We start from the raw sequence: 18,872 nt of genomic DNA, 5'->3' as shown, positions 1-18,872 counted from the left end.
TTAAGGATGGGTGTCCATGCATGGACTTCAACAATGTCCTCGATGTATCTTAATTATGCTATATTATAGCATGATCAATAAATAGCATGAAAGTATTGTAATATTGCGTGGGCTATTTAGTGGGAATTATTATTTTATTTCTAAACCATTTATGTTACAGAAAGGGCATTATTCAAATGACTTGCAATGACCCTTACATTGCACATTCATCACCATTTTTGTATTCAGTTGAATTATGTTACGCGTATATATGACAGAATATTGCCAATTTTGTGGTGCGTTCCAACATGTCCAAAGGATTTATTACAACCATATACACTTTGTATTTTTTAAAATCTCATCAAACTCGTTATACTAAATTTTTTTATTTACCTAAGAAAACCAACCCCCAAAAATTCAATATATTTTAAAGATCCCATAGTTTGGAATGATATCCCATTACACCAATGAAAGGAAAATTCCTTCTTTAAAGAATTTTAGAAACTGAGCATTTCAAGTCCCAAGTTTTTGTTTTGTTTTATTGCTCATTATAGCAGGTGAAGTGTTTTTGTTGAAAAACTTCCAGCCCCCCCCTTGGATATCTAATGGTGCGTCCCCAAGTAATCCATAATATGTATAGGCCTTATTCTCCCATTTTAATTTGTTTATGTATATTTTTTTGTATTGTGTATTTTAATTGTGTATGTTATAATTATGATTGTATAATGTTCGAAATGTGAATGATTGAAAAGCAGGCCTCTGGCTTGAATGGGACTATCCTGCTTTTCATAAAGAAAACATGAATAAATGAAATTAAATAAATGAATAGATAAATAAATAAATTAATAAATAAATAATTGAATCATTAATCAATTAAATAAATTAATGAATAAATAAATTCAATGCATAAAAATAAGATCGCTGGGTAATATGTGCAAATGCATTATGATAAATCAGTGTTAAGTATTGGAGTATGAGCAATGGATCGATATTAACAACATGTATTATACTCATTAGACAAATGGCAGTTTAAAAGAAAGGAGGAGACCACCATAATAAGCTAGGGTTAAAACCGAATTCTCCCGAATAAATTCGGACCGATTATGCCCGAATACGGCCTGATTCGGATGGTTTTTCGTTGGATACGAATGTTTCCGTAATCCCTCCCGAATTTCCTTGCGTTCGCGGATGAATTCGAAGCTGATTCGGTGCCGTCTTAACCCTGACGAATGGATAAGTGTCCGGTCAATGAACCGTGAGGTCAATTAGCGGACCGTGACCTGGAGGAGACAACGCATGGGGGGCACTGCATTGTCTGTGAACAATGCTGTGCCCCCCATGCTTTGTCTCCTCCGGGTCACGGTCCGCCACTGGGTCAAGGGTTCGAATCCCGCGCCACATCAAGTTTTTTTTACTCTTCACTCGGTGTACTGAATGTGTACCCGGTATAGAAATACCTCGACTGCTCGATCGAACGCATTATCAGGGGCTCTAGCCCCCGCACTTTCCCCCAAAACCGAATACAAAAATGTTACCGTATGATTATGATATATTGCTCCCCCCCCCCCCACTTTCAAAACTGTTCCGCGGCCCCTGCCTACAGGGCCTGGCATCCCAGCTGCAACCGGAGTAGTATAGACGCATTGCTATTAACTATTACCCCAGCTTTAGCTCGAGCTGCCTTTCAGTGCCTGTGCGTTCAAGGAATCCTGCTGGGTACCCATTCACCTCAGCCATGTCAGCGCAGTGTGGATGAATTTCTTGCTGAAGGAAAACACGCCATGGCTAGGATTCGAACCTACAACCCTCTGTTTGAAAGGCAAGAGTCAGAACCACGAGACCACGCGCCCCGGGGAGGGGGGCCCACTTACGTTGACGAGTGGGTACCATGCGCGACCAAAAAAAACACGTAAAAAGGATGTCTTTTTCACGATAGGGCACGTTACGTACGTAACGTGATAAGGGTGTCAAAAACACAAAAATAATGAAAAAAGGGTAACTATTTCGCTAGGAAAATTATGTGTTTAGGGTCGAATTTGTGGGGATGATAAAACAAAATTAAAATGTTTTATAAATGACGTCCTTTTTGCCCCAACACTTCGTGTTTAGAGTCCGATTTGTGCGAGGTGTAGAAGGTGGGGTCCAAATAAGGTAAAGCCGACGACCGAAGGAACCGTAATATAATTACAATATTTTGGTATAGTTTTCGAAACTGAAGTGGCTACTTTGGATAAAATGATATTTTCATCAGCATTAAATCGGTTTTGACTAAGATCATTCAATACTCATATTACCGTTTCCGTTTTCGCGTTTTCTCGACCAACTTCATGCTCATTTTTGTGACAAAGGAGAATTTTGAACATTTCGAGAATTTACACGATCGGTGTGGGAAAGTGCATGATATTATCATTTTGAATACATAGGCCTAACTGTAGTTGGCAAGTAATTATATTTTGGAATGAGAGAAATAAAGGAAAAAAAATCAATAACTTAAACGCGTTCGGATTCTTGTTGAATATATCAACATTATCAATTTAATGAAAAAAAAGTATATAGAAGAAATGAATTGGCAGCAATGAGAAGGAATCTTATCATACCAACGATAGGACTATACATGCAACCATGCAGTCTTCCACCGGAGGGGGAGGGTGTAAATCTGGTATGGTTTTTGTTTTCACTGTGACTGGACAACCATCTCCCTGGGGCAACACAAATGAAAATTACTGTTTTTATTCTATCATCAAGTATCACTCATTTTAGATTTTTTTTACAACTGACGAAAAGTTGTATTAATTTTGCAGTTATGATGATCAGTGGCGGATCCAGAGGGGGGCGCCCCGGGCGCACGCCCCCCCCCCCCCTATTTTCGCCGGATTTTTTTTTTTTTTTTTTTGATGGTTATATTTACTGGATTGGTACAATGTAGTCAATTTCAAGGGCTAGATCTAGTCAAAACTATATTTTAACTTACGCTCATGGCCTTTGTGTTCGCACAAATGCACCTCTGTCATACTGTATTGCAATATGTAAATTCCGGAATTCCAGGGCGCGAAAGTCGATTGGTTGGAAAGTTGCACCACTTGTAATCGGGAGTTGCAGTGCAGTGACCAGTGTGAAGATGTTGGATTGGATATCATTTTTTCCCGAAATTTTGTGTTTTTTGTAACATGCGTTTGTCCGTCTTTATGGCAAATACATGTAAATTGTAAGTAACAGATCGCGAGAGAAAGTGTCAACGAGGCGAATGATAATGTCTATCCCCGAGATTATTCTTCACTCAAAAATGAAGCCCTATATCGGGCGCCACGTGCGCAGCATTATTATTCTGCCTTGGTCATGTACGTTTTCACTGAAATGTATAGGTCAGACATACTTGCATTTAATGTAAACTAACTTTTACACTTTCTGGTAGACTCAGAGGCATATTATCCAGGGCGCCCCAACTAAGTTTCGCCGAAGCAATCATTCCAACGAATTATCAAGGAGCAAAATTGTATATTTTATTCATGAAGTTACAGTGATTTAAGTGTGCATTTTTCTTCTAAAGGTGCTCTCAAAATACGACTTTTGGACATGATTTTTTGAAAAAGTCCTTGCCATGGGAGGGGGGTATCCCCCCTCCCACACCCTCCCCCGCTCGGTCGCTTCGCTCCCTCGCCGCTGGCGCCCCCCCCCTATTTCAAAATCCTGGATCCGCCCCTGAATGAGATCGGTAATGAAGAGTTTTGTCTTTGTGCGTTTATATTCGATACTATCGACTATGATACTTGCCATTTGATAAATCAATACGTTCGAGGGATAATATTGAACTTGTTTTTGAAATATGTACATAATATATAAAAATGCAGTGTTATATCACAATGTATATGACTAATGTTTTTGAAATTCATCAAAGTTATTTAAAAATATTTCCCCCACTTTTTACTGATGATACTTGCTCACTCTCACAACACAATGATATGTATAAACTTCATTCAAATGGTTTTGTCGCAATAGGCAAGAATCACTGATTTTTTTTTTAAATCATGGACGCATTAGAATGTAATCAGATCAACAGCAGAGGAAATTTGCAGTATTTCATAGTTATAGTTGATGACACCCATCGTAAAGAAAGGGTTTCGAGGAGTGATGGCGTGATCTCAAAGCTACATTTCTTTTTACCGAGCTAACTTTAGTAACTGTGTGGGTATGGGGTGGACGGTGGGGTATATTGATATGTGAGTTTGTACATGACCTTCCCGACTTTCCGGGTCTACAACCCGGGACGTTCCCATCACGCCAATTAAGTCCCCATCTCATTTCAAACCGTTTCATATAAGCCTTGTAAACTCATGGTTTGTATTTTAAAAATACACACACAAACCCACCAATGCATATCAAAAATGAGCCCGGTATAATCAATATACGAGACTGCAAACACAAAGTCCTCACGTTCCCCGGGGGGGGGGGGGGGGGGGGGCCACTTCCATTCACAAGTGGATACCATGCGCGACCATGGGGTCTCGAAATGCACCCTAAACACGTAATTTCCATATTCTGAAAATGCACCCCTTAACAAGTATTGGCGTGTGAAACCCTACCCTTAACAAGTATTGGAAACAAAACGATATACTCTTGGCAAATATTCCCTGAAATGAACCCCTAAACAAGTACAGGAATGTTTTATTGTTACGGGTCCTTCGGTCGTCGGCTTTACCTTATTTGGTTTAGTACGACCCCATCTTCTACACCTCGCGCAAATCGGACTCTAAACACGAAGTGTTGGGGCAAAAAGGACATCCTTTATAAAACATTTTAATTTTGTTTTATCATCCCCGCAAATTCGACCCTAAACACGTAATTTTACTAGCGAAATAGATACCATTTTTTCATTATTTTTGTGTTTTTGACACCCTTATCACGTTACGTACGTAACGTGCCCTATCGTGAAAAAGACATCCCTTTTACGTGTTTTTTGGGTCGCGAATGGTATCCACTCGTCAATGTAAGTGGCCCCTCCGGGTCACGTTCACAATTACTGATAAGTGATTTCCCTATTATCAAATTACAAAAAAAGATGGAAAGTTGCACCACTTGAAATCGGGAGTTGCAGTGCAGTGACCAGTGTGAAGATGTTGGATTGGATATCATTTTTTCCCGAAATTTTGTGTTTTTTGTAACATGCGTTTGTCCGTCTTTATGGCAAATACATGTAAATTGTAAGTAACAGATCGCGAGAGAAAGTGTCAACGAGGCGAATGATATGTCTATCCCTGAGATTATTCTTCACTCAAAAATGAAGCCCTATATCGGGCGCCACGTGCGCAGCATTATCATTCTGCCTTGGTCATGTACGTTTTCACTGAAATGTATAGGTCAGACATATTTAATGTAAACTAACTTTTACACTTTCTGGTAGACTCAGAGGCATATTATCCAGGGCGCCCCAACTAAGTTTCGCCGAAGCAATCATTCCAACGAATTATCAAGGAGCAAAATTGTATGTTCTTTTATTCATGAAGTTACAATGATTTAAGTGTGCATTTTTCTTCTAAAGGTGCTCTCAAAATACGACTTTTGGACATGATTTTTTGAAAAAGTCCTTGCCGTGGGAGGGGGGTATCCACCCTCCCACACCCTCCCCCCGCTCGGTCGCTTCGCTCCCTCGCCGCTGGCGCCCCCCCTATTTCAAAATCCTGGATCCGCCACTGATGATTTATGCATATATATACTCATGTCAGTCTGGAGTGACTAGAGTCTGTTTTGCAGGTGTAACTGTGGAATAAACAACACTGCCAGGGGGATCCCTCAATCAGAAGGAAGAAAAAACGAATAATATTTGCATTCATAAGCATGCGGGCAATCATGACAATATATGTGCATAAACGACCCAAGGTATGGTCCATGATACTTTATTTCATTGAGTAAATATTAGTCAATAAAAACATAAATTGATAATTGTTTATGTCCGATGACGGTTCTGTTTAGTTTTTCAAGTTCATTTCTGCCATTTCTTGGAACGAATTCCGGAATATCAATTACACATATGTAACTACGGGGGAGGGGGTCCCCCCAATCGGCTGGCCCCAAAAAATAATAAAATGGGGAAAAAGAGGGAGAAAGGGAGAGAAACGTTGTGGGGAAAGAAGAAATTATTGATAATTATAATGTTATATCATATTATAATTATGTTATATTTCATAAAAAAAATCATAATTTTATGAAACATAATTGCGCAGGGCCTAGACCTAGGCTATGTCTTCATTGTTCCAGGTGCTCGTATTGTCTGTTGTACTAAAATCTCCCGTTTTCAAGTCAATATACACAATATATATTTCCTCGCACTTCAAATCATAATTGCTTTATGTAGTGACATATGCTTTTTTTCATGACTACTTAAAGTGATTGCCTCATTTTAAGGTCTTAATATAAACCATTTCCTGTCCGTGATTACGTTTGCATTCGTGGATTGGTGAGATATGTCTGTTCTTCATGAATTCCTAAAATCAGACCTTAAAACCTCCCTTTTTCTGATCTGAATATAAAAAAAATAAGTTTGCGCTTCGCGCTCGCATCATTTGGTTAGTGAAATACGCATGGTCTTCGTGAATTCCTACAAGTAGGCCTTAGAATGCCCCTCATCAGGTCTGAATTTCTTAAATTTTCAGCTTGCGACTTCGCGCTCGCAATATTTGACTAGTGAGATGCGTATGATAATCATGATTACAATGACTACATAAAGTGCTACATGTGTTCAGATTTAATTCTAATGAAATCAGCATGCGCTTGGCACTCGCATTAGATGACTAATGTGATATATGTGTACTCTTAATGAATTCTTCAAAAAATAGAAAATTTTCAGCTCGCGCTTCACACTTGCATTGTATGTTTAGCGAGACAAGTATGTATTATGATTACAAAAAGTTGTTTATAATGTCCCTTTTTAGGTCTGAATTTAAAAAAAAAATCAGCTCGCGCTTCGCGCTCGCATTATGTGATCAGTGAGATACATATCCGTTTAATTACACTGTTTTTAAAATGGCTCTATTATATCATTATAATCTCTAAGTGACTCAAACTTTTGCTGGTGCCCCCACCCCCCTTGCTGTGACCCACGGTACGCCACTGTGTGATCATATAGTTGTGTAAGCACTTTCACGTTTAACTCAATATTTCGCCAAGAGAAAGAGACCGAGCCTTGGACATGGGTCTTTCTTCTATGCATACACTCAATTACACATTATGATACAAAGGTAAAAAGCGATTTATAAATCCAAATATTGTCATTATGCGGTTGCATGGTAACCAACAAATTGTTGCTTCTCGGCCGTAAGAAAATACATGATGGTAGAAAGAAAAATCTAAGGAGTGCATAGTTGAACGCCACTAAACCTATTCATTTTATTTGATTGGAATCACGTACATGTACTTTAAGATGCATGGAATTAATTTGGTTATCTGCCTAATAATGACAATAAAATCCTTGGCTCATTTTATTATTCATTTTCAAGGGTGGACTCTTTTTCTAATCAAATGCACACATTGGCTTACAAATTTGTCACGACCAAGAAAAAAAAAGAAAAGGCAAGCAAGAATGTTGAAGTACTATTTTCTAAATATTAAGTCAATATCTCACAATTTGTAACAAAACGTCGAAATTTACAGTAGCTCGCAACTTTATAATTTTGCCCGCGTTTCACCATATCTTGCCCCAGCGGCGTACCCAGGATTTCCCAAAAGGGGGCAGAATTTTTGGAGGATATTTCGTCTGCCAAAATACTTGACAAGCAAAAAAAAAAAACCAAAAGGGTCTTCAACCACAAAAAAGGATTTCGTACCATGAAAAAAATTGACAAGAAAATAAAAGGTCTTCAACCGCAAATAAAGGACATTTCGTACCAGAAAAAAAAATGACAAGCAAAAACAAAGGTCTTCAACCACAAATTAAGGTTTTCGTACCAGAAAAAAATTGACAAGCAAAAAAAAAGTCTTCAAGTTTATCAAAGGGGATGCTCTGTTTTCATTGCATTTTTACATTACAAATTATTGATGGCGTCCTGTGGATCAGTTGTGACACGTCGGGGGGGGGGGGGGACAGGGGTATGTCTCCTGCATGAGTTATGACTCCTCGGGGGGGGGGGGGGGTGGGCGCAGGGGGCAGCTGCCCCCCTTAGGTACGCTAGTGCCCCTTATGTTTATTTATTATTGCATCACTGAATACACATTGAATATTCGGTAATTATAATCAAATCCGTATGTTTCTAATATTATGGGTTCATCAATACTTTGCAATTAAAAAAGAAGAAATAAAACAATACTACATAGAATACTGCTGGAGCACTTAAATGGATACCAAATAAAACCATCAGAAGTGAGCTGATAAAGATATGATTTGAATAAGTCAAGTACATTTGAGCGAGAAAAACACAAAAACTGATATTGAAATGGGACAAAAATATCTGTTAAGCTATTTAAAAAAATATTTTTTTATTATTATTTATTACTCCGTATCTCAACTCCAATAGCACTCCATACTTCCGGCAGCTCATGTGGCAGCTAGCAGTCGACGAAGTCCAAGTCCGACCCGAAGTTATTTTATTTTACGATTGTACTCATCTCGTATTCAGTATAATTAGTGATGTCTGCTATCGAAGAGACGAAAGCTCGTGTGAAGAATGCTATTGGGGCGATTCCGGATTTCCCTAAACCAGGAATTTTATTCAGGTGAGTGGTAAAATTTAGTTCCACGGCCACCTGCATGCACCTGCACATGCGAGGCGAGGAGCGAATTTGAACCAGCCACATTCCCCGCTGCTCCCCGGGCAAGCCGACCCGGACCGGTCAAACGCGGCAGGCGAGGAGGATATCTAGCCACGACTGACTGCACGCACGACCACGAGTATACCAAAACTAAAGTAAAGTTTCTTCTTATTATTACACTGACTGCCTCCTTCAATCCTGAAAATTCTTGCAGTATTGTAGTACTGGGGACCAGCAGTTGTAACACACCGGGTGAACACCCTGCTCTTTGACGAATAGCTGCCTATTTAGGCAGTGGCGTACCGTGGGTCACGGCATTGGGGGGGCACCAGCAAAAATTTTGAGTCGCTCAGTGAGCGCGCAAAGCGCGCTCAATTACCAGGTATAGGCCTATTGACCTTATAAAGAGACATTTTAAGGACTGTGCCATTAAACGGATATGTAATGTATCTCACTGATGAAATGATGCGAGCGCGAAGCGCGAGATGAAAATTTTTGATATTCATATCTAAAAAGGGTCATAATAAGCAATTAAAAAAAATGAAAATACGTATCTGTCTCGCTAAACAAACAATGCGAGCGCGAAGCGCAAGCTGAAGTTGTATTTATTGACCCCAAACAGAGACAGTTAAAGGACTATTTTTAAAAATCAAATAACAGAATACATATCTCACCATGCCGCATCTAATTTGAGTGCCAAACGCTTGCTGATTTTGTTAGAAAACATGAAACACCTTTTGTAGTCATTGTAATCATGATTAAAATACGCATCTCACTAATCAAATATTGCGAGCGCGAAGCGTGAGCTAAAAATTTAGGAAATTCAGACCTGAAGAGAAGCATTTTAAGGCTTGTTTGTAGGAATTTACGAAGACCTTACGTATTTCATGTACAAAATGATCCGAGCGCGAAGCGCGAGCTGAAAATTTTGTATATATTGACCCCAAACAAGGACATTTTAAGGACTTTTTCTTTTTTGAATCCATTTAGAGTATACATATCTCACCATAGTCATCCAATGCGAGTGCCAAGCGATTGCTGATTTTGTTAGAATCACATTCAAACACATGGAGAGCTTTTTTGTAGTCATAGTAATCATGATTATCATACACATCTCAGTAGCGCAAAGTGCGAGCTGAAAATATAGGAAATTCAGATCTGAAGAGGTGCATTCTAAGGCTTGTTTGTAGGAATCTACTATGACCATACGTATTTCACTAAACAAATGATGCGAGCGCGAAGCGCGAGCTGAAAATTTTTGATATTTACATTAGAAAAAGAGACATTTTAAGGACAGATTTCAGGAATTCATGAAGAGCAGACATAATATCTCATTAATCCACTAATTCGAACGTAAGCACGACCAGGAATTTTTTTATATGCAGACCTTAAAATGGGGCTATCACTTTAAGTAGTCATGAAAAGAAGCATATGTCACTACATAAAACAATAATAACTCGAAAAGCGTTGATATATATTTGGTGCATATTGACTTGACAACAGGACGTTTTGGTACAACATGATTTTTATACATGTATATCTCGTTAACAGACAATGCTAGTACCAGGAATAATTAACAAATAGGCCCTGAGCACATTATGTTTCATAAAGTTATGAAAAAAAAATTCTTATGTAATATAACACAACATATATAATATAATATAACATTATAATGTACAATAAATTCTTCTTTCCCACTACGTTTCTTTCTTCTCCTTTTTTCTCCCTTTTTTCCCGTTTTTTTTTTTTTTTTTTGCCAGCCGATTGGGGGGGCACGTGGCCCCCCATGCCCCCCCCCCGTAGTTACGCCACTGTATTTAGGGGCCGCTTAGCCTTACATGTAGGCTAGTCCGTCCCGGGGGGGGGGGTAGCCAGGCGGCTTCTTGAGAGAAGCTACCCAGCGCACGCGTCTGTAACGTTGGCGAAGAACAATAGGAAACGAGATGGCGGCGTAAACATCGGGCAAGTCTCTTCCGTCTTTTCACAATATTTTTCTCATTTTTTTATTTAATAATGAATTCTTGTTCAAAAATAACAAGAGCGTAGAAATGTCGGAAATGAAGTTTTATCTCATGTAGGGCCTACATGATTTAGGGCTATACCTTTTAGAAGGAAAGTAGAAATCTCGGGGTGAAAGTTTCAGGTTTTGGCTTCCCTCGTGTGGGTCAATGAGGAAGAAGACCTGGCTTCATTGAGAGTAAGCATGATTTTTACTCTCAAGAAGCCGCCTGGCTGGGGGGGGGGGCACTTCCATTCACGAGTGGATACCATGCGCGACCATTGGGTATCAAAAAGCACCCTAAACACATATTTTCCAGTATTTTCCATATTCTAAAAATGCACCCCTTAACAAGTATTGGCGTGTGTACCTACCCTTAACAAGTATTGGAAACAAAATGATACAAACGATACTATTGGCAAGTATTCCCTGAATTGTACCCCTAAACAAGTACAACGATATTTCAAACACGGACGTCGGTCGTCGGTTTTACCTTTACCTACATCATTGGATTTAGTACTGCCCAACTCGCGCAAATCGTACTCTAAACACGTAGTGTTGGGGCAAAAAGTACACCCTTTTTAGTCTTGATTGTATACCCTTGCAAATTTGACCCTAAACACGTAAATTTCCTAGTGAAATAGATACCCTTTTTTCATTATTTTAGTGTTTTTGACACCCTTATTACGTTATGGACGTAACGTGCCCTATCTTGAAAAGACATCCTTTTTACATGTTTTTTTGGTCGCACATGGTATCCACTCGTCAATGTAAGTGGCCCCCCCCCCCCGTGCTATAGTAGTGGTAGTACATGTATATTCACAGGACCTGCTACAGAGTACAGATTTAAGTCCTACAAAACTTACTGTTTTAAATCTTTTTGAATGTTTTTTTTTCAACGACTGATACAATTTTCCCCGTAAATCAATTAAACTATAGTCTGATTTAAGGTCTTGATGTTTTACATATATTTTTGGAGTAAATAAGAGAAGACTGCAATATTTTACTGAATTTCAATCAGAAAATTTCATATTCCCCCCCACAAAATTACTAAATCATGGAAATTGAAAGGCAAAAAAAGTTTATTCCTTGTACATATATACATGAAGTCCCGGGGTATATTGAGTCTTGTCAATCTAGCCAGGGGGTGAGAATAATTTGCACAATGGAAGAAAATATACTGTAATCTATGGGGTTTCAAAGCTTAATTTCATTAAATCAGGAAATGCTTGATAAAAAAAGTGCACATCTCATGCTTGAGTAAACTTTTGAACCTTGTTTTCTTTTTATTCTTTGAAGCTCTCACTTCTTCTCTATTCACTCAAGTACTTGTGTGGGTTTTTGATAATTAATTTTAAAAGTAATGTATGTCATTTTAAAGCAGATACGTACCAATAGCGCCATCTCGAGTCCTCAACTACTCATACCTGGCCACTTTCCTGACCCATAATCAAGGCTCCACACTAACTTTTTTTCTTGGTGGCCCAAACAATCTACCAAAATCATCAATTTCATATTTTTGGTGGCCCTAAAACATTGCAATTTATCAAAACTTTGGTAGCCCAACCAGGCCACCAAGTGTTGGCTTTTACAAAATTTTGGTGGCCCGACTCTCATTTTTGGTTGCCCCGTGCCACTGCTAATGTCGAGCCCTGCCATAATGCTAGTGTAGTTTAGTAATGTAGACCCACTTGAATGATAACATGCTAATTAAAGAGAAATGCCAGTAGTTGCAATCAACACTGATTTCATGAGAAAGTCTGTAAAACCAGGCTTAATTGTCAGTATATCAACGAGGATCTAGATCTGGTACAGTTACATAAACTGAACTTTGCAAAATCTTGAAATCTAAGCTGAAAAAATGTTCACACCGAAGATCACCAACACAGATAAGTGCACGTGGGACAGTGTATTATTATCGCTTTGAATGTCGGCCCAACACTTGACCCAAATCCTGTGCTTATTTGCTAATTTCTCAGCAATTACACAATTTCTTCCTAAATCAATTAAACTATACTATAGTCTGATTTAAAGGTCTTGATGTTTTACATATATTTTTGGAGTAAATAAGAGAAGACTGCAATATTGTACTGAATTTCAATCAGAAAATTATGTTACCAAGTAGCAAAACAATTTAATTATACTTTGTCTTTAAATACATTTTAGTTTCTCTATGTACAAATACAATTATAGGTCAATTTATTATCTGTAGTATTAGTAGATATCTGAAAACATATATCTTAAGACTATGTATTTATAACATGCAGTCAATTAGAGACCACACACAGTTCACTCCCCCTTTAAATCTTAGGTGCTTCATCAAGTTCAATAAAAATCTCATAATTCTTAATGTTGGTTTTGTGAATGCTGGTCACATAGTTTGATATTTATTATTTACCATATTTTTGGTTGTTGACAAACAATTTTCTCAAGTAATTTTTCTCTATATCATTTTGTCATTTCCATACAGAGACATCTTTCCCTTATTTCGGGATCCAAGTATTCTAAATGACCTCATTGATCTCCTTGTACATCATGTTAAACAAGCATTCCAACAAGTTGATGTGGTTGTAGGTAAGTTTCTCCTTTCTGCTTGAAAAATAAATAATTTCAATGTAGCTTTGACTTTCCCTTATGAGAAAAAAAAGATGGAAATATTTCTCTTTCTAATTTAAAGGGGAACTTCACCCTGACAAAAAGTTTATTCTAAAAATAGTAGAAAAAATAATAAAAAATACAGCTGAAGGTTTGAGAAAAATTCATCAATGAATTAAATAGTTATTAGAATTTCAATTACTTGATTTGTGACGTCATATGCGAGCCGCATTCCTACATAGGGAATGGTAAAAAATCAATGAAATGTCGTTTTCTCAGAAAATTGAAAACAGTTTTCACTTTACCTTTTGTATATCAATAGACAAATCATTTCACACCCGATCAAGCATACAAAATTTGAAATTCATGCATTTTATATTACATAACATACGGGGCAGCGCTCGTTTATGACGTCACAAATACAAAACTTTGAACTCTAATAACGTTCTTAATCTTTAATGGATTTTTCTCAAACCTTCACCAATATTTTTTATTATTTTTTCTGCCAATTTTACAGCAACGTTTTCTTCAGGGGAACTTCCCCTTTAAAGCAAGGGATGTACTGTATTGTGTTGCACTCAACCATGGAGAGTCAAATTCCAGGGAAAGTGTGAATTGCTAACCATGTCCTAGTGGATGGGTGCCTGGTAGGATTAAGTGCATAAATTTCTGGGGCTAAGGGTAATGTAAGGTTACCCTCTACACTGAATACTGAATAGACAGGGTTCCCAGACCATCAGGAAAATTATTTTACTCTCTTCCAGTCAGGGAAAAATCAGGGAATTTGAAAAAAAAAAGTACCTCAGATCTGGGGAAAATGCCTCATATGAGGGAAAAATCAGGGCATTTTGATTGGCCCAAAAGTCTAAAGCACGGTAGTCAGTCAGACTCTGTTATATTTTTTTTGCATATCAAAACAACATCCATTGAATAACTCGTTAGGGTGGTTTTAAGTGGGGTTTTTTTTTTTACTTGTAGTTCACTGCAAGAATTTAGAAAAAATGCAAAACTGGGAATGGATTTTAATGATTATCTGGGAATTTTTCAACTTCAGCAGGGAGAAATCAGGGAAAAATCAGGAAATTGTGTTTCCTTGAAAAGTTCGGAACCCTGATAGGCAACTACATGTAGATTGTCTGGGCAGTGTTACATTACAATGATGTAATGGTTGGAATTATTTGCATACTTGTACTTTGATAGAGTACAAATACTTTGAGGCAGCTTGTGTTATGATAGCAGTACAATAATTTTATATGAACTCAAAACATCAAACATAAGTGTCTGCCCAGCTCACATGTTTAGAAAATATCTTTTTAACACAATTTTCAAAAATTTGCTCATCTGAAAGAGTAACATTTAAATTACTTGAAATTTGATGTATGCTCTGTGGAGTCTGTGCCCATCTCATGCTTGAGTGAATCTCAAACTTCAAACCCTATTTTCTCCTTCTTTGAGGCTCTCCTTGATATGTTTCTGCATTGAATCCAGTCCTTGTGTGGACTGGGATTATTTTTCACCAACTTTTAAGGCTCTGCTCTACAGACTAGGTGAAAATCTCTTTTTTTCTGACTCTTTGAGATTGGTTCTGAATGATGGTGACAATATTAGTGTATTTATTGCTACTAATTCTTATTTTCATTAAAAATTTCAATGATGAAAATCATGAAAAAGAAAAATAAGTATTGACAAACATTCTTCTTTTTTTAAAGTGGGTGAGGATCATCCAACATTGGAAATATTTTATACATTGCATCATTCAAGGCTGAGAATCATATTTTCCAGACTCTGTTTCATATATTGTTATTATTATGATCAATTTGGGTGCTGTTATTATTATAGTGGAAAAGAGTGATGGCATGGTATGGTAGTATTACCTCTTACTTTAGAAATGGAAGCCTAAGAAAAATGATAATAAATACATCTCACACCACCAGTATGTGTTTACAGCACGATTAATGGAGATTGGTTTGATTGAGTAGTTTTCTGCATTCCAACAAAATACATAAAGCCAAAATTACAAAGTAACAATTCATGAAAGTATCTAGAATGAACATTCAATATTGGTCATCATTAAATTAAGTTGTCATATCGAACACACTACATCGTCATCATGTACAATTTAAGTTATGAAAAAGCTTTACAGTAAATTACTAATTCTATATTTTTTCACTTTTTTTATATCTTGGAACAGGTCTAGAAGCAAGGGGCTTTCTATTTGGTCCTATGCTGGCACTGAGGCTAGGATGTGGTTTTGCACCAATCCGCAAGAAAGGCAAGCTACCCGGTGAATGTATTCAGGTTTCATATACACTGGAATATGGCACAGTAAGTTTCATCTCTACAGTGCGAAAAATTCATCTAAATTGAATTAAAGATTTTGCAAATGATGTATTGTACGGTACATACTTGCATTCAATTTCACGACAAGACTTTAAATCGGTCTTCATGCATGGACATCAGATTTCAGTAGAAGTAGTAGTAGTAATGGCAGTAGTGAAGTTGTAGTAGTAATAATAGTAGTAGCAGCAGTAGTAGTAGTAGTAGTAGTAGTGGTAGTGGTAGTAGTGAAGAAGTAGTAGTAGTAGCAGTAGTAGTAGTAGTAGTAGTAATAGTAGTAGTAGTAATAGTAGAAGCAGTAGTAGTAGTAGTAGTAGTAATAGTAGTAGTAGTAGTGGTAGTAGTAGTAGTGGTAGTAGTAGTGGTAGTAGTGAAGTAGTAGTAGTAGTAGTAGTAGTAGTAGTAGTAGTAGTAGTAGTAGTAGTAGTAGTAGTAGTAGTAGTAGCAGTAGCAGTAGCAGTAGCAGTAGCAGTAGCAGTAGCAGTAGCAGTAGTAGTAGATCTCTTTCTGTCATCTCTTTTTCACCATCTAAATTATTATTTCGTTTGATATCTTTATCACCTAATCCAGGATGTATTTGAGATGCAGAAAGGTGCAGTCAAAGCTGGTCAAAAAGTCCTGATTGTTGATGATCTCATAGCAACAGGAGGTATGTCTAACTCCCAAAACACTTGTGATTGTCAATCTTGTAGATGGTTCTAGGACAACATTTGCCAGGACAAGAGTAATCCTCATGGAATTTTCTTTTGGGTTAAAAATCCATTTCTGAGGAGAAATTTCCTCACAGATGCTGTTCTGTATTTCCCCTATCAGGAGCGTGGAGCGTTGTGGCCCAGTGGATAAGTCTTCTGACTTTGAAACAGAGGGTCGTGGGTTCGAATCCCAGCCATGGCGTAATTCCCTTCAGCGAGAAATTTATCCACTCGACCCAGGTGAGGTGAATGGGTACCTGGCAGGACTGATCCCTTGAATGCATGAGCGCTGAAAGGCAGCTCGAGCTAAAGCCGGGGTAATAATAATAACAACGCGCCTCGGAATAGAATATTTCTAGATAGATGGCGCTATATAAATGCCTATCATTATTATTATTATCATCATCCCAAGGTGCAGCATGTTTCCTTTATTTAGAATAAAATGATGGGAAATGGATTAAACACAGTATATATTGAGTTTACACACACAAAATAAAAGGACTGCATCTTAAGAAAGAATGGGAGATATGTGTTGAACTTGAGAGTTGTACTAATAGATCTGCCAGTTTCAAGCAACATTGCCAATTTGAGGATGGCAATAGAAATTAAATTGGGAATTGTCAAACTTTTATAACTTTCTCATTTCATAACAATTTTTGATGAAACTCTTAAAATTGCTTTTCACTATCTTTTCTTTTTATTAAAATGGACATTTCCCCAAGTGTTTCATCTCTTTTTAACATAGGTTGATTCAATTTTTTTTTACCACTTGCATGATTTTACAATGGCATTCCTGATATAGATCTCATTGTTATTTTTATGCAGAAATTAAAGAATTGGAAGGGGAAGGCTTTAAGCCTTGATCAAGCATTGCATCAAAGGAGACCAACCAATCACCTTGGTTTCTGAACTTAAATTGATATATCAAAGACCACTGCTCTACCGACTGATCTATCAGGCATTCTCAAAACTGATCCACCTTCTCCACAAATTCTCCCTTTTTATTTTCTTTATTTCAGGTACCATGCATGCTGCCTGTCAATTGGTGAGGAGCATGGAAGCAGAAGTCTTAGAATGTCTTGTCATCATCGAGCTGATAGACCTCAAAGGAAAGGAGAAACTCACCGCCCCATTCCATACACTTATAGATTTCGAAGGAGAATGAGACCACCATGGGCCTTTCTATGAACAGTAAATTATGAATAGTAAATTATGAACAGTAACACGAAGGACACGTGATTTTCCTTGTAGCATCGGGGGAGAAGGGGGGGGGGGGGGCGTTTCATGAAATGACTTGTCGGACGTTTTATCCGACAAGTCCCATTTTATCTGACAGTTACCATAATAACAGTGCCTCTCAGCCAATCAAAATCATGGAAAGATGTCAGATCTGACAACTTGTCGGATGAAAATATCGATGAAACGCTCCCCCGCATACCACGTGTGGTTACCAGATGGGATATGTTCCTGGGCTGTCCATCTACACGTAGGGGTGATTACTTATTGATTAGTTTTGGGGATTTTAAGGTCAAAGGTCACATAGGTCATTATATTCATGAGTAAACATGTATTCTGGCAATAAATGAAAACTCAACTCATTCAGTTGTACCATGGTATAAAACCATGGAATTTGATGAGATATCATGGATCTATATATTATATTTTTCTGTATTTTGGGTGATATATGACATGGTGTGTATGCTAGTCTTATTTACAGTCCTTCTTTTAACAGATAAACTATAATGTATAGTATTATTTTGTTTATGCTGTAACATCCCCTAACACGAGTACAAGGGAGATTACACCTTGGCTTTTAGCAGAAAACGGGGCAGTTGCATGAAACCTCATAATCTGGCTCGATGCCATCATATGGAAAGCCAACCTGGACAAAAATTGTCATAAGATGTATGCTTTCCATATGCTAATAAGCCAGTTCACGGTTAGCTCATGATCAACTTTTCTCAAATGCCCTTTGTGATTTTTCATTAGGATAAGCACTATCATTTACAAATGTAGATGTTGCGTAAGCTTTACTAGTAAGTATTCAAATTGTAAGAACAAAAGGCATTGCATAGACCAGGTGACTAGAATAGTACATCAGGGATAAAGATTGGAAATCTGTTTTATTGTCTGCCTTTGGCACATTTGACTATTGTTTAGGCTACTGTCAAATACCAGTGATTATGAAAGCTCAATTTATTACTCTTCAGCTTGGATGTGATAAAATTAATATTTTGAAAGGAATACATGAATTATCAAATCACAAATGCCTATGTCAATGAATTTGAAGGCCACCTTCATTGTTTATGTCAAATGACCTTTTTCTGCTCGTGCGCAGTTTACAACCGTGAACTTGCTTATTCAATGCGTCTTTTTGTCCATTCAGCATTTTGTCCAGCCTGGCTATCCATAGAAATGGTGACAAGCTGGAGCTGCTTCATAGAAAGGCTTGTGCTTAGTAGCATCTTTTTGTTCCATCATTTGACAAAACAATGGAGGATTAGGAACTAGCAAAAGCATGGACCTTACCT

The 18,872-nt window shown here is 37.7% G+C and overlaps 1 protein-coding gene across 1 annotated transcript; it reads left to right on the top strand.

The window, feature by feature from the left end:
* The first annotated feature begins 8,533 nt into the window (after positions 1-8,533).
* On the top strand, positions 8,534-17,544 carry LOC121409360 (adenine phosphoribosyltransferase-like). Its single transcript, XM_041601296.1, has 5 exons — positions 8,534-8,682; positions 13,188-13,291; positions 15,504-15,637; positions 16,220-16,298; positions 17,361-17,544. The coding sequence occupies exons 1-5, from the start codon at positions 8,597-8,599 to the stop codon at positions 17,504-17,506; spliced, it is 549 nt and encodes a 182-aa protein (XP_041457230.1). The 5' UTR covers positions 8,534-8,596; the 3' UTR covers positions 17,507-17,544.
* The last annotated feature ends 1,328 nt before the right edge of the window (positions 17,545-18,872 follow it).

Source organism: Lytechinus variegatus, chromosome 2 (assembly GCF_018143015.1).
Source record: "Lytechinus variegatus isolate NC3 chromosome 2, Lvar_3.0, whole genome shotgun sequence".
Taxonomy (NCBI): domain Eukaryota; kingdom Metazoa; phylum Echinodermata; class Echinoidea; order Temnopleuroida; family Toxopneustidae; genus Lytechinus; species Lytechinus variegatus.
The sequence above is the reverse complement of the archived record's forward strand: the minus strand, read 5'-3'. Positions and strand labels throughout refer to the sequence as shown.